General features: G+C 66.5%; 6 protein-coding genes and 1 long non-coding RNA gene across 17 annotated transcripts in view; 5 read left to right on the forward strand and 2 right to left on the reverse strand.

Annotated features, from left to right (window-relative positions):
* The first annotated feature begins 402 nt into the window (after positions 1-402).
* On the forward strand, positions 403-1,377 carry SYCN (syncollin). Its single transcript, XM_040543053.1, has one exon. It carries the CDS (start codon positions 531-533, stop codon positions 927-929), a length of 399 nt encoding a protein of 132 aa, XP_040398987.1. The 5' UTR covers positions 403-530; the 3' UTR covers positions 930-1,377.
* A 224-nt stretch (positions 1,378-1,601) lies between these two features.
* On the reverse strand, positions 1,602-16,743 carry PAK4 (p21 (RAC1) activated kinase 4). Of its 6 annotated transcripts, none has more exons than XM_040543038.1 (10): positions 16,630-16,743; positions 16,065-16,190; positions 6,231-6,454; positions 4,528-5,196; positions 3,537-3,977; positions 3,297-3,430; positions 3,090-3,216; positions 2,670-2,795; positions 2,440-2,574; positions 1,602-2,353 (listed from the first exon to the last, which is right to left on the reverse strand). In XM_040543038.1, exons 3-10 carry the CDS (start codon positions 6,432-6,434, stop codon positions 2,198-2,200), a joined length of 1,992 nt encoding a protein of 663 aa, XP_040398972.1. In that variant the 5' UTR covers positions 6,435-6,454; positions 16,065-16,190; positions 16,630-16,743; the 3' UTR covers positions 1,602-2,197. The 6 variants fall into 6 exon arrangements, with proteins under 6 accessions (XP_040398972.1, XP_040398971.1, XP_040398974.1 ...); XM_040543037.1 differs by lacking the exons at positions 16,065-16,190; positions 16,630-16,743 and adding exons at positions 11,040-11,429; positions 11,696-11,794; XM_040543040.1 differs by lacking the exons at positions 16,065-16,190; positions 16,630-16,743 and adding an exon at positions 14,704-16,008.
* LOC121062793 lies at positions 11,130-13,786 on the forward strand. The gene is made up of 2 exons (XR_005815700.1): positions 11,130-11,389; positions 11,696-13,786. It is a non-coding gene; the product is annotated as an uncharacterized LOC121062793 (long non-coding RNA).
* Positions 16,744-16,815: 72 nt separating the features above from the next.
* MRPS12 (mitochondrial ribosomal protein S12) lies at positions 16,816-17,653 on the forward strand. 2 transcript variants are annotated; one of them, XM_040543052.1, is made up of 3 exons: positions 16,816-16,896; positions 17,020-17,094; positions 17,187-17,653. In XM_040543052.1, the coding sequence occupies exons 2-3, from the start codon at positions 17,046-17,048 to the stop codon at positions 17,582-17,584; spliced, it is 447 nt and encodes a 148-aa protein (XP_040398986.1). In that variant the 5' UTR covers positions 16,816-16,896; positions 17,020-17,045; the 3' UTR covers positions 17,585-17,653. The 2 variants fall into 2 exon arrangements, with proteins under 2 accessions (XP_040398986.1, XP_040398985.1); XM_040543051.1 differs by lacking the exon at positions 16,816-16,896 and having other exon boundaries at positions 16,897-17,094.
* SARS2 (seryl-tRNA synthetase 2, mitochondrial) lies at positions 17,651-21,187 on the forward strand. Of its 4 annotated transcripts, none has more exons than XM_040543043.1 (16): positions 17,651-17,983; positions 18,346-18,441; positions 18,592-18,621; positions 18,712-18,852; positions 18,948-19,002; positions 19,118-19,181; positions 19,294-19,399; positions 19,524-19,571; positions 19,654-19,762; positions 19,884-19,929; positions 20,014-20,101; positions 20,186-20,298; positions 20,393-20,486; positions 20,595-20,687; positions 20,786-20,851; positions 20,938-21,187. In XM_040543043.1, the coding sequence occupies exons 1-16, from the start codon at positions 17,762-17,764 to the stop codon at positions 21,142-21,144; spliced, it is 1,578 nt and encodes a 525-aa protein (XP_040398977.1). In that variant the 5' UTR covers positions 17,651-17,761; the 3' UTR covers positions 21,145-21,187. The 4 variants fall into 4 exon arrangements, with proteins under 4 accessions (XP_040398977.1, XP_040398981.1, XP_040398978.1 ...); XM_040543044.1 differs by having other exon boundaries at positions 17,653-17,776; XM_040543046.1 differs by having other exon boundaries at positions 17,653-17,776; positions 18,352-18,441.
* Positions 21,188-21,218: 31 nt separating this feature from the next.
* On the reverse strand, positions 21,219-23,488 carry NFKBIB (NFKB inhibitor beta). 2 transcript variants are annotated; one of them, XM_040543048.1, is made up of 6 exons: positions 23,177-23,480; positions 22,733-22,838; positions 22,429-22,648; positions 21,960-22,048; positions 21,602-21,865; positions 21,219-21,484 (listed from the first exon to the last, which is right to left on the reverse strand). In XM_040543048.1, exons 1-6 carry the CDS (start codon positions 23,440-23,442, stop codon positions 21,437-21,439), a joined length of 993 nt encoding a protein of 330 aa, XP_040398982.1. In that variant the 5' UTR covers positions 23,443-23,480; the 3' UTR covers positions 21,219-21,436. The 2 variants fall into 2 exon arrangements, with proteins under 2 accessions (XP_040398982.1, XP_040398983.1); XM_040543049.1 differs by lacking the exon at positions 22,429-22,648 and having other exon boundaries at positions 23,177-23,488.
* A 141-nt stretch (positions 23,489-23,629) lies between these two features.
* The window catches only part of SIRT2 (sirtuin 2), a 2,987-nt gene continuing 1,705 nt past the window's right edge, over positions 23,630-24,911 (forward strand). Inside the window, exons 1-6 of the mRNA XM_040543071.1 lie at positions 23,630-23,645; positions 23,876-24,034; positions 24,208-24,314; positions 24,407-24,463; positions 24,569-24,637; positions 24,742-24,871. Of these exons, the coding sequence (XP_040399005.1) occupies positions 23,630-23,645; positions 23,876-24,034; positions 24,208-24,314; positions 24,407-24,463; positions 24,569-24,637; positions 24,742-24,871 (538 nt within the window). The remainder of the gene's footprint in view (positions 23,646-23,875; positions 24,035-24,207; positions 24,315-24,406; positions 24,464-24,568; positions 24,638-24,741; positions 24,872-24,911) is intronic.

The raw sequence follows: 24,911 nt of genomic DNA on the forward strand, positions 1-24,911 counted from the left end.
AAACCTGTGCCCCCCCCGCCCGGGGCCATTAAAACCTTTTGTGTGCGAAGTGCAGCGGGAGCCGCTCTTCTGTAGGGGGGGCGGGTACGAGCTGCTACAAATGCTGCCCCCCCTCCCGGCTGGGGGGGGGGCTCGGGGACATTTGGGGGTGCAGGGACACCTGGGGCCTGACCCGGCCTTGTGCCCCTGTCCCTGTGCGTCAGCGGCCCCAAGGGCCCGGCCTTGCCCCCCCCCCCTCGGGTCCCTATGGCTGGGAAGGGCCCAGGTGGACCCAGATCACAGCGGCGGGGAGGGGGGGGGACACAAGACCTAGGGCCCTTTGGGAAGGGGGGGACACCTGGGGACCTTTTGGGGGGGGGGGGGGGGGGGGACACCTGGGGCCCTTCCCAGGGCTGCTGGGGGCCTTGAGCAGATGGGGTTTTTCCCACGGGGGGGCCGCACGCCGGGGGGGGGGAGTGGCACCTTGGGGCGTCCCCTCCCTCGCCACCGATATATGCAGGTGCCGGTGGCGGGGCTGGGGCCAAGCAGCGATGGCGGTGCTGATGCTGGCGGCGGTGCTGGTGGCGGTGCTGGCGGGGGCCGGGGCCCAGTGCCCGACGCCGGCCGACCTGCGGGTGGTCAACGGCACCCGCATCTGCGCCGAGCTCTTCACCGACGACAGCCCCTACTACGACATGTGCTGCGGGGGAAAGTCCCTGATTGTGGACTGCGGCGCCGACGTGCCCTACGTGCCCTGGGAGTGGTCGGGCAGCATCTCCTCGCTGGTGGTGGGCACCCGCTGCCAGCTGACCGTCTGGTCCCGCGCCGGCAAGAACGGCAAGATGAAGACGTTCGGGACGGGCGCGGTGCCACGGCTGCAGGAGGTGCGGCGGGGGCTCTTCAGCAACTGGAACAACGCCATCAGGGGCTACTACTGCCAGTGCAACTGAGGCGGGCGGCGTGGGGCAGCGCAGGGCAGCACGGGGCACCGTGGGGCAGCAAGAGTCAACACGGATCAACGCTGGCCAAGGCACGCCAACGCAAGTCAACACTGGCCGACACACGTCAACATGAGTCTATGCGAGCCAACGTGGGCCAACACACGTCAACCTTAGTTAGCAGAAGTCAACGCTGGCCAACAAACATCAGCGTGAGGCTACACGAGTCAACAGTGGCCACCGCACGTCACCACGAGTCAACGCTGGCCACCGCACGTCAACGCGATTCAACGTGGGCCAACACAAGTCAACACAGGCCACCGCATGTCAACGCAAGTCAGTGCGGGCCACCGCTGATGGAGGTGGGCTGACCCAGCTGTCCCACGCTGCCAGGCCCCCCCTCAAGCCCCCCGACCTCGTCCAGCTCTCAGCACGGCCAATAAAGCCCTGAGGATGTGCAGCTCCAGCCTGGCAGGTGCTTTATTGGGGAGCGGAGGTGGGGTGTGGGGAGCAGCGGCGTCCTTCAGGGAGAAGGGTCCCCATGGCCACCCCCCCATATTACCTCCTCCTCCCCAAGCAGGGCGCCGGTGTCTGCAGGGCACGGGCACCCCCTGCACGTCTGTGACCGTGTCCCCCGCACGCAGCCCACCCCCCTCCCCAAAAAAGCACAGGGGGACACGGCGCTCTCCAAAAGGACACGTGTAATCTCCAGGGGGCCCCGTGGCGGCCCTGGGGCACCCCAATGCTGCGGCATTACAAAACGACAATATAAATAGCTTTTGTTAAAAAAAAAATAAAACAAAAAAAAGTGGTGGGGTGGAGGGGGGGGGGCAGGCCCAAATCAGTAGTGTGGCCGCGGGGCTGTAGTGTTGGGGCTGTGGGGACACGTCCCTCCCACGGGGGTGCAGGTGGCCTGACCCCAGGGCCAGATGGGGATAGAAAGAGGATTTAGAAAGACAAAAAGAAAAGGGGGGGTGTTGTTGAGATGCCCCAAAAGGCGGGTCCCCCCCCAGGGTGGGAACGACACAGGGGCTGGTGCAGTCGGGATAAGCCCCTGGCCCCACAAACCTGCGGGGAAGAGGGGGACAGGGCCAGCATCACAGCGTGGCCTCGCTGCTGTCCCCACGCGGAGCCGCCATCACCAACTTTCCCCCCTCCCAGACTCAGTAGTACGGTGCGGGAGGGCCGGGCCCCCCCGGCTGCCCCCCCCCAGTAGTGGCACAGTCACAAATCCAGTTTGAGGCGAGAGCGAGGATGGCGCCGGGGCGGCTGCCGGCCCCTCACCGCATGCGGTTCTGGCGCATGAGGGGCACGATGCAGGAGGGGGGGCCCGCCTTGCCCAAGAAGGGGTGCTTCAAGAGTTCGTTGGCCGTGGCCCGCTGCACCGGATCCCGCACCAGCATGCGGTCGAGGAAGCCTTTGAGAGAGGGGGAAACCTGCGGGGACAAAGGGGGACAGGGGTCAGGGGGGCGTGGAGCAGGGACACAGCCCGGGGGTGTCCCCGGCCCGGCTGCCCCTTTACCTTGTGCATGTTTTTGAGCTTGGGGGGCAGATTGTCTCGGATCATCTTCATGGCCTTTAGGGGCGGCTCGTTGAAGTACGGCGGCTCCCCGTCGACCATCTCGATAACCATCACCCCCAGGGACCAGATATCCACCTGCGGGCAGGAGGCGGGGAGCGTGACGGGGGTTCCTTTGGGGGCGCCGCCGCGCCCCCAGCCCCAGAGCCACCCCCCTCGCCCCACGCGCTCACCTCGGGGCCGTAGGGCAAGCGGGAGATGAGCTCCGGCGCCATCCAGTACGGGGTCCCCACCAGCGACTTGCGCCGTGGCACCTCCTTGTTCACTTGGGCGCAAAACCCAAAATCGGAGAGTTTCACCTGGAGGCCGGGGAAGGCAGCGGTGAGAACGGCCCCGGCCCCGTTTCAGCCGGGGGGGACGCTCTGCTCTTGTCCTCGCTGAAGCCCTTCGCTGCTTTCTGGGATCAACCCCATCCCAGGGGGGGTTTCAGGTGTCTCACAGTCCCGCTCCCACCCCAAGTTGCCTCTCACAGGCTCTCAGCTCGCATGTCTGCCTCAAAGAGCCTTGAAAAGCTTTGGTGGCTCCTGGGGAACACTGCTGCCACCAGTTTCTGGTGGGGTTTTGGAGAAGGGGAAGAAAGAAGCCACACTTACCCTGCCGTCGTGAGTCAGCAGAATGGAGTCGCTCTTGATGTCGCGGTGGATGACGCCCTGCGCGTGCAGGACGGACAGGGCCTTGAGCACGGCCAAGCAAACGGCCGCGATCTGCTCCTCATTCATCCTGCGGGGCGAGAGGGAGAGTGAGAGGCCAAGGAGCCACCCCGGGGACCCGGCGAGGGGCCAGGGAGCCCGGGCACCCACCTGGTGTGCGTGACGATGTCGGTGAGTGCGCCGCCCTCCAGGAACTCCATCACCACCCAGAGCTCGTCGCCCACCAGGTAGCTGTTGTACATCTCCACCACGTTCTCGTGCTGGTAGTCCCGCATGATCACCACCTGCGGAGCAGAGGCAGGGGAAGGCTCAGCAGCGCCCGGCTCCCAGCCCCGAAAGCATCCGTGTTCGACCCCCAAAAGCAGGGGGTCCCCGCTCCGCTGCCCGCACCTCGTTAAAGAGCAGCTCGCGCCGCTGCTGCTTGCGCAGGTCCATCTTCTTCACGGCCACCAGCTTGCCGGTGCTCTTGATGGTGGCGATGCAGACGATGCCGGTGGAGCCCTCGCCGATCTTGATGAAGTTGTCCAGGTAGGTGCGGGGGTCCCCGGGGTCCACCACCATCTGCAGGGCCGCCCGGAACTGCTCGTGGGAGACACGCTGGGGCTCCCGCTGCGGCGAGCGGGGCTGCTGCGGGGCGGCGGTGGGCAGCGGGGGGCCGGGCGGGGGCTGGCGAGCGAGGTGGGGGTCAGAGGCGTGCGGGGTGAGGCCGGCGGGGGGCTCGGGGCCTTTGGAGCGCGGCGGGCCGGGCGGGTGGGCACGGGAGGAGCCGGTGGTGCCGCTCACCGGCCCGTTTGATGCCACCTCCTGCGGTCGTCCCGGCCGGTGCTCTGCCTGCGGGGGAGACGGGAGGAGAGGGCTGTTAATGCCGCGGGAGTGCATGGCTGGCGCAGGATTTGGCCGCTGGCCCCCAAGCACCAGGTGCCAACACCGCAGCGTCCAGGCGGCGGCGAGGCTGGAGGCTGCCGAAGGAAAAGGCGGCGTCGGACGGGCTTAGAAGGAGCAAGGACAGCGAGGAGAGCAGGGAAGAGGCGACCGCAGAGGCGCCGGAGGCTGCTTTGGAGCCCGCGTGCCCCCGAGAGAGGCCGGGGCCGGCGCGAGGGAGCTGAGGGGCGCCGTCGGCACGGCCCCGGGGAGGAAAGCATGGAGCAGACGCGGCCGGCGCGGGGCCGGTGGTCTTCGGCACAGGCCAGTCCCAATCAGAGCGCAGGAGCCCATTAGCCGGCGCTTGCTTAGGAAGCAGAGGAGAGAGGCTGCTTTTGTAGGAGGCGGAGGACAGGCACAGCGAGGAGAAAAAGAAAAAACCCAGGCCGGGCTGCTGGGGAAGGAGAGATCTCTGCCAAGCGGGCCGGCTCTGCGCGGAGGGGAGCGGGGGAGCCTTTACCTGTGAACCTGCGCCCCTGACGGGATCGGTCTCGGCCCGCGGGTAGGTATTAAAAGGCCGTCCCGTCTGCTGAGCCGTCTTCATCACCCCTTCAGACACGGGGATGTTGGGAGTCCGGATATTGGGCCCCGAGAGCGGGCGCTTGTCGCGGGGGGACTGCGGGCTGGTCTCGCCGGCGTAGGTGGACTTGGGGCGCCTGTCGGAGGGCTCCGCGCGCTCCCGCCGCACCACGCGCTCAGCTGGCTCGCTGCAGTCCCTGTCGGCGGGGCCGTCCCGCCAGCCGTCCCGCTCGGGGGGCTTGGGGTACTCGGGCGGGGGCGGGCGGCCGCCGGCGGGGGCAGCGCCCTTGGGGCCGGGCTCCTGGCCGCGGGGCTGCTGCGGGTGGGCGCGCTGCTCCTCCCTGTCCCGGGGTCTCTCCTTGCCCTGCTCTAGCTCGCCGCGGGCCCCGTGGAGCTTCTTGTCCTTGCTCCGGCCGGCGTCCTCGTGCGGGCGGGCTGCGGCCGGGCCCTCGGAGAGGCCGTTCTCCTGGTAGAGCTGGTCGCGGCGGGGCGGGAAGGGGGGGCTGTCCCTGCGCAGAGAATTGGAACGGGACACGGACATGTTCTCAAACTCGTCCAGCAGCCAGGTCAGGGAGCCGTCCTTGGCGGCTTTGGTGCCCCGCACGATGGTCTTTGCGCAGGAGGCGGGACGGGAGGCGGGCAGGAACACGGAACACAAACACAACAAAAGAAAAGAAAAGAAAAAAAAAAGGGAAGAAAATAAAAAAAAAATAAAAATGAAATGCCTGGTGGTGACGGGGACGGGGAGGGGGCGGCTCACACAGACAGGACGAGGGGAAAGGAGGGGAAGGGATGGGGTTTCTGCCGGCTGGCCTGGATGCTCCCAGTCCTTCAAATCGCCACGCAATTAGCAGAGTGCTGTTAATGGGAGCTGGCCGAGCCCAGCGTGGCCGTGCAGCCCCGCATAGGACGATGCTCGAGGCCAGGAGGAAGGGGGAAGCAGCTCTGGCTTCCCCACAGCCTCAGGGCCCGCTCCACGCTGTCCCGAGCCCCTCCAGGAGGTTTCCAGGCATTGTCGGACCCAGATAAAGAGAGAGGGGAGTGCTGCCAGGACCCTCTCCCACGAAGCAAAAGCCATCGCCACCCTGGGCTGCGGGGAGCACAGTCTCTACATCCCTTTTTTTGCGCTGTTGGAGCATCCAGCCAAAGCAGGCCCATGGCAGGGGCCAGCAGAGCAGAAGGGAGATGCCGGGGACCAAATGAGGGTGACGGAGGAGGAACAGCGGAGCTGGGGATGGCGGGGGTTTCCTCGGCTGAGGCGGGCAGACGAGCCAGACTTCAAAAAACGACGTAACGGCAGCTTGGGGAAACAGGCACGGGGAGGGGAGGGGATGGGATGGGAAGGGACAAGGCACCACTTCATTTGCCTTTTCTCGTATGATTTTTTTTTTTCCCCACGAGGGTGAGGATGGGGAGAGGCTTTCCTCTGCACCCACCTCCCTCCTGTGCGGTGGTCCCCGTCCTGCACGGGGGAAGGCGAGCAGGCGGGGGGACGTGGAGACGTCTGAAGGACCCCGCGGGTTACGGGGACCCGGCTGCCACCTTACCTGCTCCGTGGCACCCCGGGGAGGGGGGCACAAAACCCAGCCTGGGCTTCCTGGCCCCGAAAGCAGTACCGCCAGCCCTCCCCGAGGAGCTGCCTACCTTCTGCGAGCCGTGCTGGATGGCGGTGATGCACACGGGGTCCACCAGCGGCTTGGGCCGCTTGGCCGACTCCTCGATGATGCCCTGCCATTGCCGCGGCAGCCCCGTGAACTTCTGCTCCTGCTGGTCGTAGCCCGTGTGGACGCGGTGCTCGAAGTTGGAGGGAGCCGAGATCTCGATGCGTTTCTTCTTCTTGCTGAACATGGTGAGGCTGGCTAGAGGACCTGGGGGACACACAGGAGGCAAAAATGAGGCCCGGAGGACAGAGGCAGGCACCGTGATGGGGACCTGTAAAAGCGGCATCCCTTCTCCAGGAACCGACCTCGCTCTCTGCTACAATAACTCCTCGCTGCACCCGTGCCAAAAAGGAAACGCCATGAGCCACCACAAGCCCGACGCGGACCCAAACCTCATCGTGCAGCCCTCGCACCCGGCTGCTGCTCCCTTTTTAGGGCCGCCCCGACCCCACGGCTCTCCCGTCCCTCCTGCTCACCCCCCGTTCTCTTCCCGGCTGGTTCATGCGTGTTCCAAGACACATTTGGTCTCCCCTTGACTTAAAAGCCCCCGGCAGCGTCAGTCTGCTCTCCCCCTCCTGCTTTTATTACGCGATGGCACAGCAGCAATCGCAAACTGGGGCAGCCCAGGGAACCTTTTGGGGTCCTGGCTGCCCGCCCATACAGCACACAAGAAGTCCTTCAGCCCACATCCTCCTTGTCACCGCCCGGCTGGACGACGTCTTCAGCTCTTCTCCCAGCCTCTCCACAAGCGAACTCCCTGCGGCATTTTGCCCCCAGAACCCAGGGTTTTAGGGCTGATCTCACGTTTCACGCCGCCGAGAGCTGGAACGTGGCAGCGCACACGTCGGCGTACCTCTGAATCTCCCTTCGAGGCGTTTCCTCGAGCACCTTCCCAAGTTGTGGACGGCGTTCTCCACTGCAACGCGTGGCTTTTTGGATTTTTGTTGTGCAGATCCAGGTCCTGCAAAGCCAGCAGCCTTTAACACCTCTTGGCAGCGCGTCGGACTGGTCCAGGGCGCCCGAATTGTGCTGTCACTGCAGCAGCTTCCCTTTACTCAGCCCACTTTGATGTAATGCTCCTAAATTTAAGAAGTTGAGCAAAAGCCGCCCACAATTACAAGCTGGGAGCCTTCTGCGAATCTCCAGGTGCAGAGCAGGAAGCAGGCAGGCAGCGAGGGCCAGCCCAGGTGGCTCGGTGACACTCAGGAAGCGGCGAGCGGCCGAGCCCGGAGCTTCGGACAATCCCCTGGCAGCCCGGGGTCGAGCAGCACCGTGCTGCGGGGCGAAACCCATGTCGCTTCTCGGGGCGCTGCCACCAGCCGGTTTCCAGGCAGCTTTTTGGGGTGGGAGCCCGGTAAATTTCTGAGAAAACGAGCCCGACCCGCAACAGGCTGGACCTGCAGGCGTTGGGGCCAAGCAAGAAGAACCGAGCGTTTGCTCAGGTGCTTAAACACCCGCCGAGGAGCCTCAAATACGCACATCGAGGCCACTGGAACTAAACTTAGCCAGCCTGGTTTGGGCACGGAGTCCAAGCCCACTTGTGGCCTGCCAAGCTGCACAAAGCAGGGCTCGGGTAGGAGCTGCGCCGCTCGCCAGACTTCAGTTTCGCTTGTGAACACCCCAGGGGGGACGCGTTAAAAAAATAAAACCATCAACAAAAGCCACCTGCAAGAGATCCCCACGAAACGCCTGCTTGTCGCCGGCACGGCGTTCCCTTCTGGGACATCCCCAGCCTCCCGGGACGAGGGGATGGAAATCCAGCAGCAGAGAGAAGCCCGTTTGGTGCAAGAATGGAACAAAAAGGGAACAAATCCCCTTCCCCTGGGGGGTCCCTTCAGGCTGCCGCCCCCAAGCTCGACGTCCTCGACGCCCTCCCACGTCCAGGGCCGTGTTCCTGCAGTTCTCCAGCGGCTCGGCCACACAAAACGCCGAGGCAGCCCTCGGGACCTGCCGGCGGGGGCACGAGGACAGGACACGAGGTGGTATCAGCCCGAAGGACAGCGAGGGACAAAGCCCGGTGCCGCCTGCAGAGGAAGCCTGGCCCCAGGGCGGACCCCGGAGCGGTTTCTCCTGGTGTAAACACCCAGGGCAGGCACAATGGGGGCTTGTTTACACCCCCGCATCCTTCCGAGCTCCAAGGTACGGTTTTGATTCTGCCCAGCAGGAGCTCAGGGCGCTGGCAAAACTTTTCCTAAAATCAACGGCTTTACGTAAAATCGGCAGCAGAGCAGCTGCTGGAGGGCGGCGCCACCTCGGTCCCTGCAGCCGCCGCCTCCGAGCTCCTCCAGACCTCAGCCTGGGAGGGGAAAGGCAGAAATTTCTGGGTGAGGAGAGAAAAAATAACACCCAGCGCCTTCCCCAGGTCGTGAAACAAGCCCTAAATTATTTCGTTTTTCCCCCAAAACCCAGCTGCGAACAGGGCCGCTGGCACAGCACGGGTGGTGGCACCTGAACCGGCCGCTGCCCCAGGCATCCTCACGCTGCCACGCGCCTCTCGAAGCTGGCTGGATGGGATTGCAAGGAAGAAAACCCGCGTCCCCACGTCGTCCTCGCGTCCCCAGCAAAAGGACGAGCCCGCTGCGGGCACGGGCAGGACACGGGGCCCGCGCTGCGGACGCACATCGGGGCGCGAAGCCAACAAACCCGGCCTGAAGGCTGAGAGCGCCGGGCGTTTCCACCTCGGTGCTTGTACCTACCCTGGGGACAGAGCAGGAACCCGGCGGCCCCTCGCTGTCACGACGTGCTGCGATCGTGGCTTTTTGGCTGGCTGGGGATCGCTGCGCCAAAACCCAAAGTTTTTATTCGTGTGCCAGTAAAAGCGAGCGGCCCAGAGGAAGCACAGCCCTCCCACGCAGCATCGGAGACGGGGAAGCAGCGGGATAAAACCAACGCGAGGACGCCCGGCGTCTCGGCCGCTCTTCAGGGCTTGTTTGTTTAACCGTCTTCTTGCTCGAGTTTAGGAGCAGGAGGGCGAGCCCTGCGCTGACCGAACCCGTCCTGCAGGAGCAGCTCGCTCCCAGCATTTCGGGGTGACGCCGCGCCAGCGCACGCACGCACGCACCCAGCGCTTCGGCGCACCGCCTCCGGGACCGAAGCCACCCGGCTCCTTCGCCGCTTTCGCTGCCTTCTGGCGGCACTTTGGGGCCATTTCCTTCCATTCTAAGGCTCCTGAATCCGCTTCCGACACGCTACCCGGCGCGAAACTTCACAGCTCCGGGGACAATCCCTTTCTTCACGCAGGAAATCCCGGCCCCCACGCCCGCCTCGCTCCAGGCGTCCGCAGCAACGCTCCCGGCCGGGGATTTGCCTTCCTGCTCCCCGTTTTGTTAAGTGCTCACAGACCCCCAGCCCGCTGGGAAGAGGGAAGGTTTTGCCTCCACCCCGTCCCGGTTTAAGCCTTTTCTAATTTATAAGGCCCCACGTAGAGCCCGCTCCCCGTTCTGCCCCTCCAGAGGCTTCCCTCGCCCGAAATCCCGAGCTGGCCAACGCCGCTCAGGGGCGAGCACGCAGCCACCTCGGGGGCTCCCCGCGAGGCTCCCCGAGCGGGCTCGTTACCTTGACGAGGCCGATCCCAGCTCCCGGACAGCCACGGGCGGCCTCAGCGCGGGTTCCCGAGCGAGGGCAGCTTCCCCTCGGAGGCGCCGCCGGCTGAAGTCATCCGAGGGCGCGCACGCGCTGTGCTCTGCTGCTCGCTCCCGCAGCCACCTGCGAGCGTCGCGCTGCCTTTCCGCAGCGCCCTCCTTCCATCTCCGGGGCTCCCCGCCCGGCTCTCGCCCCGAACCGCCACCCGGAGAAGCCTCCCGAGCGCCGGCCCCTTCCTCGCACGCCAAAGCCTTGGTAGAAAAACCCCGTGCGGCGTTTCGGGCAGAAATCCCGTTTCTGGATGAATTTGAGGGCAGCCGGGCTCGGCGGGATGCAGCCCTCGCTAGGAGGTCCCTGGCAGGCCCCGGGGGTCTGGGGGGAGGAAGGGGTTAAAATCCAGCCCGCTGCCTCCACCGGAGCCCGGCACATTCCTCAGCCCAGGTCCCCATTCCCTTTATCTGCGCTTTGTTTAATTAGTCAGCCATTAACGAACACTTCTGGCCCGCAGGAGTAAACCAAGCAGGGCAGAACTCTCCCCTCGCGCCAGCACCTTCCAAAAGCAAAACAAAACCGTTGAAGAGGGGCCCAGGGGCAGCTCGGTTCCCTGCTCCAAGCCGAAATAAACCCGTCCGCTTCAGTTTTAGGAGGCAGGAGAGCCTCGAGTGCGGAGAGTCTCCTGCTCCAGCGGCAGGACGGGGAGAGCCCCTCTTGCTCCGGGCATTTCCAGGGGCGCCCGACCTCCGAAAGCAAAGAGACTTCCCCCAAGGAGCCTTCCCTCAGCGCCCACCCCTCCCCAAAAGCCCACCTGAAGCTCCTTAAACTAATAATAAAATAAAACCCCGGCAGGACCCTGCACCACTCACCTGCACCGCCCTGCTGCGAGCCCGAGGGGGGAGAGGGGAAGAAAACTGCCCGAGAACACCGAGCGGGAGGGTGTGGGGACCGAGGGAACCCCCGGAGGGTCTCCCTTTTGGGGGAAAGGGGGACAGAAATGGGGTTTGGGGTTCAGGGCTCCCACTCTTGAAGCCACAAGCTTCCCAGCGGAGGGGAAGCAGGACGGGGGAGGCGGCAGCCCTGAGGGGAGCGGGGACACAACGGTGAGCAGCCGAGCCCCGCGCGCGCTCCCCAGTCTCGCTGCGAGGTTGGCGACCGAAGGATCGGGTCCCCGCGGTGTAACGGGAGCTCTAATTGTAACAGGAGCTCTAATTACCATTTTCCGGACCGGGAGCGTCTCCGCTGTGTCGGGAGAGCCAGGAGGGAGGGAAGGAGGACGAGCAGCCGGGCGAAGAGCGGCCGCGAGGCTCGGAGGGGTTAAAGAAGCGAAGCTCGCACCAAGCGGAGCTGGAGCGGAGCAGATTTGAGCCGGGGGAGCCAATGAGGCAGCAACATTTGAAACAAAGCAGCCAGTCAAGGGCCCGCTCCTGGAAACGGGGCAGGACGGAGGAAGCCCCGCGGCTCTCCCGGCGCTTCCCGGTCCCGCGAAGCCAGGGCATGGCGCTGGGAGCACGGTGCTGGAGCCAAACGCGCCACGGGCAGGCTGGGCTGGCGTTGGCACCCCGGGTTAAGACCCGGCAGCCCCAAAACCCGGCCAGGGGACACGATGGGGACTCTCTGCAGGGCTCAGAGAGCCCCAGGAACGCTGCTGGCCCTTGCTGGGGTGGCTCCGGGTCACAAACTGGGGGGCGAGGGCGAGAGGCAGCGAGGAACCTGGCGGTCTGCGGGGTTTGCTTTTCACTTCTATGCCTCGTCTAAGTTGGGAGGAGGGGGAAGAAAGCACAGCTGGGAACGTGAATCGCCTGCCAGGGTTCACAACTCGATTGCTCACTCCCATTCGTGCTCCTTTTCCTCTGATTTATCCCCTTGCAGAATATTCAGGGATCAAAGTACCTGCTGCAGCACCGCCGGCCTGCTAACGGGCGCCTGGAAGCCTTCCGAGAATCGCGTCAGAAATTAAAATAAAAAGAGATCGTCGGGTGGAAAGGAGCCTCTCCCAGCCCAAACTCCCCGGGGGCACCCTCACGTTCCTTGTTTCATCCTCTGGAGAGGAGCAGCAGCAGCGGAGCTGACTGGGAGCGCGCTCACGCCGCCGCGTCTCTCTTGGCGCAAGAGGCGAAAGCCGCTCGTCCTTCCGCAGAGCGACGCCTCTGATGCCGGCAGCGACAAGCAGCAGCTCAGAAATCTCCGATTTCCAACTCTTCAGACTACAAAACTCCAGCAGCTGCTCTCCTGGGCTGCCAGGAGCACAAAGAGCCCCTAGCATCAATTTCAGAGCCTTGTGAAACACGCTCATTAATTCGCAGAAAGATAAAAGGACTTCAAAGGCACGGTTCCAGCCCCCAAATCTCTCCGAATTCGAACCAAATCAGCAAGAGCACCTCTTCCCAACCCCTGCCCTGCGGACGGCCCCGGACCCGCGGTGCGGGGGGGATTAATTCGGGTTCGGGGACGACGAGGGCTTTGCCTGCTTTCTGCAGCCACCCAGCGCGGTTCAGGCTTCGGGTGAGAAACTCCTCTGGCTTTTTCCACCCACGCAGAGCCCGCGGGGTTGCCCGGCGATGACTCAGGGTCGACGGGCTCAAAACGCCGGTTTCTGGGAACCTCTCGCGGCTCTCGTCCTGCGTCGCTGCGCGAGGAGGAGCGAGTCCCCCGGCGGATGGTCTGGGAGGACGGCGAAGGCCTCCCAGGAGGTGCCAGAGGAGAAGGTGCCAGGTGGAAAAGGATTCACCTCCTTCGCGCTACCACGCTCAAAAAAAATCGGCGAGGGAAGAAGGAACGGCCGAGGTGAGCGGATTCCCGACGCCCTCCGCATGTTCCGTACCAACAGAAACCTCGGGAGAGGCCGGCCAGGCCCCGGCACTTCCACCAGCTGGGGAAAAAGCCACATCGGAGCACCCGGCCCCACCGCCACCGTCCCCTCCAGGCGGGCTCAGGGCACACGCTGCCCTTTGGGCTCAAAAAGTGAGTTTTTGGTGAACACCCTTCTCGGGAGAGCTGCTGTGGAAGCGCGAGCAGCGTCACCACGGCGTGGAAAACCTCCCGCGGCCGCGCCTGCATTGGAAGGGGGTTAACCAAACCCTCAAGGAGGATTTCAAGGGGATTTAAAGAAAGGAAAAAGGCTCCCGGTGTGTATCTGGCATCGCCTCCTCCCACCCCGCCAAGGACAAACAGGTTTTTCCGTGCGCCTTCGGTCGAGGGCGGAGGAGCCGCACGCGATCGCTATCTGCCAACTCTCCTCCAGTGAAGCCAGCGGGGAACACACGGAGCCGGCCGGGCTCGCCGGGATCCTGCGGCTGAGGAGGGAAACGAAGAGGGAGTGCAGCCCGGCCGAGGTCCTGGAGGCTCGTGGCAGCCCCCGAGCAGCCGGTGACGAGGATTTGAACGTGAAGCGGCGCCGGGCTCGGCTCCTAGAGCTCACAGGGCCGCCAAGGAGGCTCCGGGAGGTGCGAGGGACGCGGGAGCCCGGCTGGAGCCTTCCCCAAATCCGCCTCCGAGAGCCTCTGCAGGGCAGGGGCCGGCAGCACGGCACGCCAAGAATGCGGGGAAGGGCTGACACGGCCGGCTCCGGCCAGCACGTTAATTACACGCTGCTAACGAGCCACCGGGCGCTGCGCCTGATGGACGGGGCAGGGGGGCCACACTGGAGCTCCCCAGGCCCCAACCCAGAGCTCCCCTGGCCCCAGCCCGCTACCGAGAAGTCCATTTCTGCCATTTACAGCTTGGTGCTAATTAAACTGCGAGCTGATTAGCCGAGGCAAACCTTTAATTAGCCTCTTACAGCACTGACAAAAATTACAGCTCATCTGCGCCGCGTAAGAGCACGACACGGGGAGAGGAAGAGGGGAGCGAGCGCAGCTCAGGAGAGTTTCATTGTTCGTTACAGCCGGCTTTTTATTAAAACAGGCGTTAATTAATCACCTCCCGGGGGGGGGCAGCGGCGTTCGTGGATCCCCCGATCCCAAAATGGCGAGTTATTTACCTGGGGAGAAACCCAAAGGGTTTGGTTCAAAGGTGCAGGGAGCTCGCGGGGCGCTGAGCGGCAGCAAGGGGCTCCTTCCTCCACTCATCCCCGCCCAAAAATCCCCCCAAAAAACAAGAAAAACCCCAACGAAGCATAAAATGTGAACGCCTGGGGAAAGAACGCGGTTTCCACCTGAAAATCATCGAAATCCAAGAAAGCAGCAAGTCCTCCAGGCCACAGCCGGGCAGCCACAAACCCACCATGGCTCGCCTTCCTCCCTTTCTCTGCCAGGCTCAGGAGAAATTAAGTTTTATTAACTAAAACCGACGTAGCTGTAATTAATTAGGCTGCACAGAAGCCGCCCAACCCCCCTGGGATTCCTCCTGGAGCCGGGTGGGATTTGGGGGCCACGTCCTCCCGCCTGCAGGCTCTGAACAGAACCGAAGGGAAGGGCGTCGCGAGCACCTCGCGCCAACGTGCTCTGGAAACACGCGTTTAAAACACCACCAGCACCCCAAAAATCCCCGCCCCCAGAACGGGGGCAGCACCCAGTGCGCTGCCAGCAGCGAAACCAACAACCCGCAGCGCTCGCCCAGCGACAAACAAGTGACCAAAAGGCAGTGGGGGCACAAAGCTGCGGGTTCCGGAGGAAAGCTCTGTGATTTTTCCATTTTTCTAGGGACCGCTTCCTTCTGGGCGAGGTGATAAGTGCTGGCAAAATAAACGGCACCCCCGCACACGCAGAGGGAGATAACCGCTATCTGGAAACATCGGGGAGCTCGCAACGGGGCGGGGGGAGAGTTTCCACCCTGTGGTGAACGCGGAACCTGAGCTGGCAGCAGCCATTACCTCCTCCCTACCTTCCCGGGAAGCTCCTGCAGCTCTTCCAGCTGCCAATTATCTCCGGGTTAATTACCTCTGCTTGGGGACGTCGGGGCAGCGCAGCAGCAGCAGAGCCGGGAGGTTCCCAGCCAGCCTTCCCCAGGACGGTCACGGGTCAGGAGCCGCAGGCAGCTCCGTGACGTCGGCCTCGTGCTACGCCCGCGCCACGTCTCACGTTTCGGCAGCCCTGCTACCGGGGAGCCGCACGCAGCTCATGGAAGCCTCCCTCAGCCCGTCCGGGGGGCCATAAATGTGTCCAACAGGTTGGGTTCTCCACCACGGCGAGGGAAACTTCCTCAAGAGGCTGCCAGGGCTGGTTAATGTTTGTTCTGGCAGCAGGCTGCTTGTTCTTTGGCCACGGCTCCGACTTTGTTTGGGGCTTTATTCAGAACCCTCCCAGCCACCCGCAGCTCTCCTACGGGGGCTGCGTGTCCCCTAAAGCCGTGCTCCACCGCCGGGCGTTCTCCATAAACCCAATTTGCAGTTATTTACCCGCCTGCTGCGCGGGGCGTTGTCAGAATCAATCCGCATCCACACAGCCCACTTGGCTAATTGGTGCACAACTCCGTGAGTTACGGGGGAAACGCAGCTAAAAAGCAATCCTGAAGCTTTTTGTTTTGTTCCAGCTTCCCCTCCCCAGCGAACAAAGCCCTGCCGGCCATGGGAACGCCGAAAATGCAGTGCAATGCGTTTATCTCCAGCAGCGGCTGAGTTCAGATGAGTGAACAGATGAGTGAGAGGGCACAGAGTTACGCAAACAAATAAACCCAGAGCCCGAGACGAGCTGGGAGTGGCATTTTCTGTTCTCGTTCTGTTCCTGCTGTGCCAAAGCGGGCAAAATCGACCCGTCAAGGGCTGCCCAGGGCGAGACAGGGGAGCGAGAGGGGCACTGCAGGGCAGGAAAACACGGGAGGGCTTGGAGAAACCCAGCCCGGAGCTCCCCATGGCTCAACTCACCTTGAGAGCAGTGAGAAAAAAGCCCGGTGGGTGTATAAAGAGCACAGAACAAGAGCGCACCCAGGACCTTTTTCTCTGATTCTTTACGTGGCAGAAAAAACAGATCTTGAGTCTTTGCAACCTGTTGCAACTGCCCGTGTGAGCTCAGCTGGACCTGAGCGTATGGGGAGAAAAACACCTGGCTGTGCATGCCCCAAAGAGGCAAAGGAGGGCTCTTGAAGCTTTACATTTAATACTTCTTCCTTAAAAGCCTCCCAGTGATGGTGCTTTTCCTGATTTCCCTCCCTCACTTCTAGCTGGCGCTTGGGGAAGAGCGCTGGCAAGGCAAAAGGACGCTTTGGAGATACCGCAGCCCGAGAGCACACACAGAATAAGTACTTTTGGGAAAAAAAAAAAAACACAAAGCGCCATCAGGAAATGATTCTGCCCGTCTCCTACCTGCAACTCCTCACCCACTGCTGCTCCGCATGCCGAGCCCCCGGGCGAGCGACGTGGCGCGGGAGCAGGGGGCCTGGGCGACGCTCCTCGAGGGGGCACGGGGCCGCACAGCTCCCACCGCTCGCCCTGCCAGACGAAATTGGGGCCGTTTGGGGGCTGCTGGGGGGCCGCGGGGGGGGCCGAGGGAGGCAGCGCCCCCCCCCCCCCCGAGCCACCCCGGGATTTGGGGCACCCCGACTGCTCCCGGGGAACCCCCTGCACCCCCCCAAGCCCCCACCCGCCTCCCCCTACCCCATTCCCCCCCATACTCCCCATTTCTCCCCTCTCCCCCCATTTCCCCCCCTTCCCCCATTTTTCCCCACGCCCCCACCCCTTTTTGCCCCACCCAAGCCCCCTTTAGAAAGCCCCCCCTCCCCCTCCCCCTCCCGCCCCCGCCAACCCCCTCCAGCCCCCTGAACTCCCCCCAAACCCTCCCGAGCCCCTCTACGCCCCCCCAGCCCCCCCGAGCCCCTCAACCCCTCCCCGAGCCCCTCTACGCCCCCCCAGCCCCGCTCGCCCCGCTCACCCCGCCGAGCCCGGCCCCGCCGCTCCCCCCTCACTCGGCCGCCGCCATGTTGTGAGGGCGCCGCAGCCCCAGCCCGCCCCCTCCCGTTGCCTAGGCAACAAGCCCCGCCTCCCGCTCCGCACACAACGAGACCCGCCCCCTGGCAATCATCGGCACGTCGGGCAGAGCGCAGCCAATCGCAGAGTGCTTCGGGAGATTGGCGTTCCCACCGGCCAATCGGAGAGCGGAGAGGCGGGACGGAGGGAGCCTGAGGGGTGGAGGCGCGAGGTAAAATGGCGGCGGTGTGAAGTGCGGGAGGAGCCGCTCCCGCGCGGCCCCCGAGGCGGCGTGGGGGGACCCGGGGGAGGGCAGGGCGGCGGGTGGCGTTAACGGGGTGTCCCCCACACACAGGCCCCGCCGGCGCCGGGTCCCGTAGGATGGCGCTCCGCGCTCTGCTGAGGGCCGCGGTCTCCCTGCGTGGCTCCGGTGCGTATCCCCGTCCCCTCCCAGCGCTGCTCGGGGCTCCCCGAGCCGCCCCGCGGCCGCTCATCTTCCCCCCCCCCTTTTCCTCCCCGCAGCTCTCGGAGCGCTGCCCCCCGCTGGGAAGCAGCCAGCGGCCCCGGGCTTGCAGCAGGCCGCCGGCATGGCCACCCTGAACCAGATGCACCGGAAGGGTCGGCCCGCGCCGCCCCCCTTCAAGCTGGGGCCCACCTTCGGGCGGCCGCAGCTGAAGGGGGTGGTGATCAAAACCCTCATCCGCAAGCCCAAGAAGCCCAACTCGGCCAACCGCAAGTGCGCGCGGGTGCGGCTGAGCAACGGCAAGGAGGTGGTGTGCTTCATCCCCGGCGAGGGCCACAACCTGCAGGAGCACCACGTCGTGCTAGTGCAGGGCGGCCGCACGCAGGACCTGCCGGGGGTCAAGCTGACCATCGTGAGGGGCAAGTACGACTGCGCCCACGTCCAGAAGAAGAAGTAAACAGCAGCGAGAGACAGCGGAGGGGATAACGGGGTCGGTTTTTACGCCATTAAAGCCCCGCGGCCCGGACGCGCTGCGTGCTGCGTGAAGGGGCTAAGGGGAGGGAGGAGCTTAAATACCGGCTAGCCCCGCCCCTTTCCGGTTTGTGGAGGGCCCGCTTCCGGTGTCGGATCCAAGATGGCGGCGCCCAGGGTGCTGCTGGCGGCGGCCCGGCGGGCGGCGGCGGCGGGGGCGGGGCGTGGCCGGCGCGCGGCCGGGGGCGTGGCCGGGCGGAGCCGGCTGTACGAGCACGCGCGCGAGGGGCTGAGCGCGCGGCCGCGGCTGGACGTGGAGGCGCTGAGCGGCCGCGAGCTGGAGAGGAGGCGGGGCCCGCTGCGGGAGGGCGACCTGCGGGACATCGTGAGCGGGGCGGGGCCGCGGGGCGGGCGGGGCCTGACGGGGCTGCGGGACATCGGGAGTGGGGGGGGGGGCCTGGGGGTGGGCGGGGCCTGGGGGTGGGCGGGGCTTCGGGTGTGGGAGGTGACTGGGGGCGTCGGGGTGGGCGGGGCTTGGGGTGGGCGGGGCTTCGGGCAGGGGATCTGCAGGGCGGGGCTTCGGGTGGGCGGGGCCTGGGGACCAACGGGGCGTCGCAAAGGGGGCGGGGCTTCTGGGGGCGTGTCCCTTGGAGGGGGCGGGGCCTCGGAGAGCCGCCGGCTGTGCCCGGAGTTCTAGGGGCGGGGCTTGCGCCATGGGCGTGGCCTGAGAGCAGGCCCCGCCCCCAGCTGCAGACCTGGGCCCGCCTGGGCGAGGTGCGCGCCGCCATCGCCCGCCTCGAGGCCCAGAAGGACGACGTGGCCCGGGGCGTGCGGGCGCTGGTGGTGAGTGCCCCAAAATTGTCCCCAAATGACCCCAAATTGTCCTCAAACATCCCCAAATGTCCCTAAACATCCTCAGATGTTCCCAAATGACCCTAAACGTCCCCACATTGTCCCCAAATGTCCCCATCCCTCACCCTCTCTCCCCCCCAGGCCTCCCACGCCAAGGACGCGCTGCAAGCGGTAAGACCCTGGGGTGGGGGGGGCGCCCGGTGCCCCGGACCCAGCGGTGGGGGGGGGGGCCGCAGGACGCTCGTCCCTGTCCCCCCCCAGGTCCCCGAGTACGCGGCGCTGCGGGCGCGGGGGCGCCAGGTACGGCTGCAGCTGCAGACGCTGCTGGCCGAGGAGGCGGCGCTGGACGAGCGCTTCTACCTCAAGGCGCTGCAGCTCCCCAACCGCACCCACCCCGAGGCGGTGAGCTGGGGGGGGGCACTCCCAAAACCCCCTTTTCTTGCCCCCAAAACCCCCTGCCTCCCCCCCCCAACACCCCTGCTCCCATCTCCTTCCAGCCCGTCGGGGACGAGAGCCAGGCCCGGGTGATGGAGGTGGTGGGAGAGAAGCCAGGTAGGGGGGGACCCATGGGGGGGGACCTTTTTTTTGGGGGGGGACCCACGGTGGGGGGTGCAGGGAGGAAGAGGAGGGTCCCCAGGGTGACGAAGGCTCCCTCCTGTCCCCGCAGTCTTTGACTTCCAGCCGAGGGGACACCTGGAGCTGGGCGAGGCGCTGGACATCATCCGCCAGCGGTGAGTTCCCCCCCCCTTTATCACATCCCTCCCTTCCCAACCCAGCACGGGGACCCCCCCCGGGGGTGACAGCCCCCCCCTCCGTGGGGTGACAGCCGTGTCCCTGTGCCAGGCGCCTGTCGCACGTCTCGGGGCACCGCTCCTACTACCTGTGCGGGGCGGGCGCGCTGCTGCAGCACGCGCTGGTGAGCTTCGTCCTGGCCAAGCTGCTGCCCAAGGTACGGCCGCCATCGGGGGGGGGACACATGTGTGACCCCCCCAGATCCTAAATTCCTACCCAAAATCCTTAAATCCCCACAAAAATCCTTAAATCTCTCCCCACAAACGCTCCTCTTGCTCCAGGGCTTCCTGCCCATGACGGTCCCTGACCTGCTGCGAGGCGCTGTCTTTGTGAGTGCCCTCCAAGGGGGTTTTGGGGTCCTGCCCCCCCCCCCAGCACGAAGTGACACCCCTGTCCCCCCCCCCCCCCCAGGAGGGGTGCGGGATGCAGCTCAACACCACCCCCTCGCCCGTCTACACCATTGACCCCATGCGCTTTGAGGACCTCTGCCTGGCCGGCACCTCTGAGGTGGGGATCGCAGGTGAGAAATGGGGCAAAAGGGGAGGGAAAGGGGGAAAAATGGGGGGAAAACAGGGAAAAACTGGACGAAAATGGGGAAAAACGGGGCCAAACTCCCCCTTTTCCCCTGTCTCTCCCCCCAGGGTACTTCATGGACCACGCAGTGCGGCTGCAGGACATGCCCATCCGGTACGGGGGCTGTGGAGGTGCTGTGTGGGGCCGGGGGGCCACCGGGGGGGGCTTTACTGACTGCCTGCCCCCCTGCCCCCCCAGGGTCGTCTGCTCCAGCACGTGCTACCGCGCTGAGACCGACACAGGCCGGGAGCCCTGGGGGCTCTACCGCGTGCATCAGTTCACCAAGGTAGGGGCAGGGGGGGCTCAGCACCACCGGGGGGGGCTCAGGACCACCGCTGGGGGGGCGCTCGGGACCACGCTGCCCCCCCAGGTGGAGATGTTCGGGGTGACAGCGGCCGAGAGCGGGACGGAGAGCGAGGAGCTGCTGGATGAATTCGTGGCGCTGCAGAAGGAAATCTTCTCCGAGCTGGGGCTGCACTACCGGTCAGTCTGGGGGGGGGAGGAGGAAGAGGAGGGCGGGGAGGGCCCTGCCCTGTGTCCCCCCCCCCCCCCAATATTTCAGCCCCGCTCCCCGCAGCGTCCTCGACATGCCCACGCAGGAGCTGGGGCTCCCCGCCTACCGCAAGTTCGACATCGAAGCCTGGATGCCCGGCCGGGGCAAGTACGGGGAGGTGAGAGCAGGGAGGGGGCAAATTACCCCGGGGGCATCAAATTACCCCCCCAGGGCGTGCTGGGGGTGGGATTTGGGGGTCCCCACAGTGTCCCCCCCCCCCTTTTAGATCTCCAGCGCCTCCAACTGCACCGACTACCAAAGCCGGCGGCTCAACATCATGTACAGCGACGAGGCTGGACGGCTGCGCCACGCGCACACGGTGGGTGCTGAGCCCCCCCCCCAGGGGGTTTGTGAGCCCCCCCCAGGGTTTTTTCCACGCCCCCCCATCCTTTCACACCCCATCCTTTGCTCCCCCAGGTGAACGGCACAGCCTGCGCCGTGTCGCGGATGCTCATCGCCCTCCTGGAGTGCAACCAGCAGCCGGTGCGTGGGGGGGGGGGGGGGACACGAGGTGGGGGGCGCACAGAGGGGGGGGCTAACACTTCTCGTCCCTTTGTCCCCCCCCCCAGGACGGCAGCGTTCGCGTACCCCCCGCCCTGCAGCCCTTTGTCGGCCGCGCCGTGCTCACGCGGCCCCCAGCCCCGCTGCTGCGCTACATTGGCCCCAACCAGCCCGGGGGGGGGCCAGGGGGGGTCGAGGGGGAGGCCCGCGCCGGGGGGGACGCGGAGGAGCCTCGTGGGGACACGCAGATGCCCCTCCCCTCCCCAGAATGTTAACGAGCCCCTCAAATAAACGCTGCTTTTGCCACTCCCCCCAGCAATAAAACATCGACAGGCGTTTCATGGGAACTGGATTTGTGGGGTGGGGGGCACGTGGAGGGGGGCTGCCCCCCCCTTTTTTTATTTTACAACAATTGATAGAAATCCTCTACGCTACGGCCAGGGAGAAGGGGCAGGAGGGGGCGTGGGGGCCCCCCCAAAGTCCAGCCCATGGCTTCAGGGGGCCCCGATAAATAGGGGAAGGCAGCTGTAGGTCCGGGGGGCGGCCCCGCAGGTCTGGGGGGGGTCCTTAGTCCACGCAGCGGCCGCTGTTGATGACGATGTCGTCGTATTCCTCCTGGGGGGGGGCACACAACAGCATTCAGCCTCTCCTGTAAAATCTGGGGGTGCCCCCCCAGGGACTTGGGCAGTTTTTTTCAGGGGGAGAGGGTGCGATTTCGGGGGGGCTACTCACGCCGCTGCTGTCATCGCTGTCGTCGCCGTCGTCCTCGCCGTCGTCCTCGCTGTCCTCCGAGTCGCCGGGGGGGTCGGGGGCCCCGAAGGCGCGCAGCAGCTGGGGCAGGCGGGGGTCGGGGCGGTGCCGGGCGCTGTAGAGGGGGGTGCGCCCCCCGTACCCCCGCGCCGCCGGGTCGGCCCCCGCCCGCAGCAGCAGCTCCGCCAGCTCAGGGCTCTGCGCCTCCACCGCCAGGTGCAGGGGGGTGCGGCCACAGCTCGGCTCCTTTTATTTTGGGGAGGAACGCACACGCACACGGGGGGGGGGGTCAGGGATGGCATCGTGCCCCCCACACCCCCCCCGGCGTGGCCGCGCTCACCGCTTTGTTGAGGTCGGCGCCGGCGCGCAGCAGCAGCTGCACCAGCTCCACGTCCTTGCGCAGAACAGCGACGTGCAGGGGGGTGTAACCTGGGGGGGGCACGGGGACGTCACCGGGATGCACCCCCCGGCATCGCGTGTCCCCCCGCCACGTCCCCGTGCCATAGCCCTGTGGTGTCTCCTCTGTGTCCCCACGCCCCCAGCCCCGTTTTGTCCCTCTGTATCCCTCCCACGTCCCATATCCTGCATCCCCCCCGATCCTGTGTCCCCCCCTCCATGTCCCCTCCCATATCCCCTCCCGTGTCCCCCCCCAATCCTGTCCCCATCTCATGTCCCCCCCATATCCCATCCCGTCCCCCCCCATCCCATTTCCCCCCCCGCTCCCCCCCCCCCCACATCCCATTTCCCCCCCGTATCCTGCCCGTACCCCCCAACTCCCCCTCCCATCACCCCCCCGGTCCCCCCCCCACCATCATAATTCACGCTCTCCAGCTGCTCCCGCGTCTCAGCGGCGGGGGGGGTGTGGGGGGGCCCCAGGAGGTGGCGGGCGCAGGCGGGCTGCCCCTCGCGGCAGGCCAGGTGCAGCGCCGTGTGCCCCCCCCGCTCCTGCACCCCCGGCCCCGCGCCCGCCGCCCGCAGCTTGCGCACGAAGGCCGGCAGCCCCAGGATGACGGCGAGGTGCAGCGCGGTCTGGGGGGGGCGGTCACAAATAAAAGTTTTTAGTTTTATTTAACCCCCCCCCCGTATGCACCTGTCCCCCCCCGGCCCCGTTACCTGCCCCAGGTCGTTCTGCAGGTCCAGGTACGCCGTGCCCTCGGTGCGCTGCAGGATGGAGTCCAGGAAGGCCTCGTGCTCGTGGATGACGGCGAGGTGCAGGGCCCTAAAACGGGTGGGCCCGGGGGTCGGCAGGGCCATAAAGCGGCCCAATCCTACGTGGGGGGGTCGGCCCGCTCCTAAAACAGGGGGGCGCCCCGATCCTAAAAGGAGGGTGCCCGGCCCTAAAAGGGGGCGCCCCAGCCCTACAAGGGGCGGTGCCCCGATCCTACAAGGGGGGGCGCCCCGGTCCTGAAAGAAGACAGGGAGAGCCCCCGGCCCTAAAACAAGGGGACGCCGCGCCCCCCCCCGGTCCTGGTCCCCGGTCCTGGTCCCCGGTCCTGGTCCCCGCCCCCCCCCCCCCCGTCCCCGGTCCCCGCCCCCCCCCATTCCGCCCCCCCTCACGTGTCGCCGTCCTCGGTGACGAAGCTCAGCACGTGTCGCAGCCAGGCCTCGGGGTCTGGGGCCGCCGCCGCCGCCGGGGCCTCCTCGTTACCGGGGGGGGATCCGGGCAGGCCGCCGGGCCCCGGGAGCGGGCCGGGGCTGGCGGGCAGCGGCGCCAGCTGCCCGTCGCCCAGCGAGCCCAGGCCGCTGTCGCACCACTCGTCGCCCTCCGGCCGCTTTCCCCCATCGCCCGCTGGCGGCGGCGCCGCCGCCTCCGCGGCCGCCATGCCGGGGCCGCGCTCAGGCCGCCATGGGCCCGCGCCGCCGTCCCGGGAAATCCCCGGTAATGGAGGGGGGGAAAACGGCGCGCGGGGGGTGCCGGGAGCTGTAGTCCGACGGGTTCAGCCAATCAGCGCGGCCCCGCGCGGGACACGCCGGGAGGTGTGGCGGCGCGGGGCACGCCGGGAGGCGTCCATGTCGGCCGAGGACGGTAACCGGGGCCCGGCGGGGGGGGGGGGCGGTCCGGTGGCGGCGCCCCCTGACCCCCCCCCGTCCCCCCCCCTTGCCCCCCAGCGCCCGGTGCCGAGGCCGGCGAGGAGGCGGAGCCCGAGGGCGGTGCTGCGGGGGAGGCCGAGAGTAAGGGCCGGGAACCGGGGCGGGGGGGAGGGACCGGGGGAACCGGGGGGGTTTAACGGCGCCCCCCCCCCCATCCCCCCGCAGTGGAGCTGCTGCGGAGCCTCCTGGCGCGGACGCTGGGCCTGGGCTCGGAGCCGGCGGAGCGGGTGCTGGACGAGCTGTCGCTGCCCGGCGTCGCCCGGTTCGTGCAGAGCGGGCGGTGCCGCCGCGTGGTGTGCATGGTGGGCGCCGGCATCTCCACGGGTGAGCGGGGCCGGGGGGGTAACGGGGCCGGGGGGGTAACGGGGACAGGGGGTAATGGGCGGGTAACGGGGCCGGGGGGGGCAACGGGGGGGAACGGGGCCCGGGGGAGGGTAACGGGGGGGTTAACGGGGCCGGGGGGGTCGCTGACGTTGCCCCCCGTCCTCCCCCTGCAGCCGCCGGGATCCCCGATTTCCGCTCGCCCGGCACCGGGCTCTACGCCAACCTGGCGCGCTACGAGCTGCCCTACCCCGAGGCCATCTTCGACATCGCCTACTTCAAGGTGTGGGGGGGGGGCTTCAGGAGCCGCCCCCCATTGTCCTGCCCCCCCCCAGCACCTTGCCCCCCCCCATTTTCCCCTCCCTTCTCCCCCAGGAACACCCGGAGCCTTTCTTCGCCCTGGCCAAGGAGCTGCTTCCAGGGCAGCTCAAGGTAAGAAAAGGCTCCGGGGGGGACACTGGGGGCGGGGGGAGGCACACACCATGCTCCCCACCTAAATTCTGTGCCCCCCCCCCCTTAAATCCTGTCCCCCCCCAGCCCACCGTCTGCCACTACTTCATGCGCCTGCTGAAGGAGAAGGGGCTGCTCCTGCGCTGCTACACCCAGGTGTGCGCCCCAAAACATTTCCTGCCCCCCCTCTGGCTCCAAGGGCTCCCCCCCGGCTCCAAGGCCCCCCCCCCGCCATGCGAACGCCCCCCCCTCGTCCCCAGAACATCGACACCCTGGAGCGGGTGGCGGGGCTGGAGCCCGAGGAGCTGGTGGAGGCGCACGGCACCTTCTTCACCTCCCACTGCACGCGGGCCTCCTGCCGCCAGCCCTACGGCCTGCACTGGATGAAGGGTAACGGTGGCCGGGGGGGCGCGGGGGGGCTCCCAGTGCG

The sequence above is a fragment of the Cygnus olor genome (genome assembly GCF_009769625.2).
Source record: "Cygnus olor isolate bCygOlo1 chromosome 30 unlocalized genomic scaffold, bCygOlo1.pri.v2 SUPER_30B, whole genome shotgun sequence".
Classification (NCBI taxonomy): Eukaryota; Metazoa; Chordata; class Aves; order Anseriformes; family Anatidae; genus Cygnus; species Cygnus olor.

What these genes read in the sequence shown, in the direction of transcription:
- NFKBIB (XM_040543048.1), bottom strand. Translation starts at nt 23,442, where the DNA reads ATGGCGGCCGCGGAGGCGGCGGCGCCGCCGCCAGCGGGCGATGGGGGA. An exon ending in TGCAGAACGACCTGGGGCAG is followed by an intron (nt 22,649 to 22,732) that starts GTAACGGGGCCG and finishes CGCCCCCCCCAG; the next exon opens with ACCGCGCTGCACCTCGCCGT. An exon ending in GGAGAGCGTGAATTATGATG is followed by an intron (nt 22,049 to 22,428) that starts GTGGGGGGGGGA and finishes TGCCCCCCCCAG; the next exon opens with GTTACACCCCCCTGCACGTC.
- SARS2 (XM_040543043.1), top strand. Translation starts at nt 17,762, where the DNA reads ATGGCGGCGCCCAGGGTGCTGCTGGCGGCGGCCCGGCGGGCGGCGGCG. An exon ending in GCCGGGGCAAGTACGGGGAG is followed by an intron (nt 20,487 to 20,594) that starts GTGAGAGCAGGG and finishes CCCCCCTTTTAG; the next exon opens with ATCTCCAGCGCCTCCAACTG. An exon ending in GGCTGCGCCACGCGCACACG is followed by an intron (nt 20,688 to 20,785) that starts GTGGGTGCTGAG and finishes TTGCTCCCCCAG; the next exon opens with GTGAACGGCACAGCCTGCGC.
- SYCN (XM_040543053.1), top strand. Translation starts at nt 531, where the DNA reads ATGGCGGTGCTGATGCTGGCGGCGGTGCTGGTGGCGGTGCTGGCGGGG.
- MRPS12 (XM_040543052.1), top strand. Translation starts at nt 17,046, where the DNA reads ATGGCGCTCCGCGCTCTGCTGAGGGCCGCGGTCTCCCTGCGTGGCTCC. An exon ending in GGTCTCCCTGCGTGGCTCCG is followed by an intron (nt 17,095 to 17,186) that starts GTGCGTATCCCC and finishes TCCTCCCCGCAG; the next exon opens with CTCTCGGAGCGCTGCCCCCC.
- PAK4 (XM_040543037.1), bottom strand. Translation starts at nt 11,322, where the DNA reads ATGCCCTGGCTTCGCGGGACCGGGAAGCGCCGGGAGAGCCGCGGGGCT. An exon ending in TGCTGACTCACGACGGCAGG is followed by an intron (nt 2,796 to 3,089) that starts GTAAGTGTGGCT and finishes CCCGGCCTCCAG; the next exon opens with GTGAAACTCTCCGATTTTGG. An exon ending in AGCTCAAAAACATGCACAAG is followed by an intron (nt 2,354 to 2,439) that starts GTAAAGGGGCAG and finishes TTGTCCCCGCAG; the next exon opens with GTTTCCCCCTCTCTCAAAGG.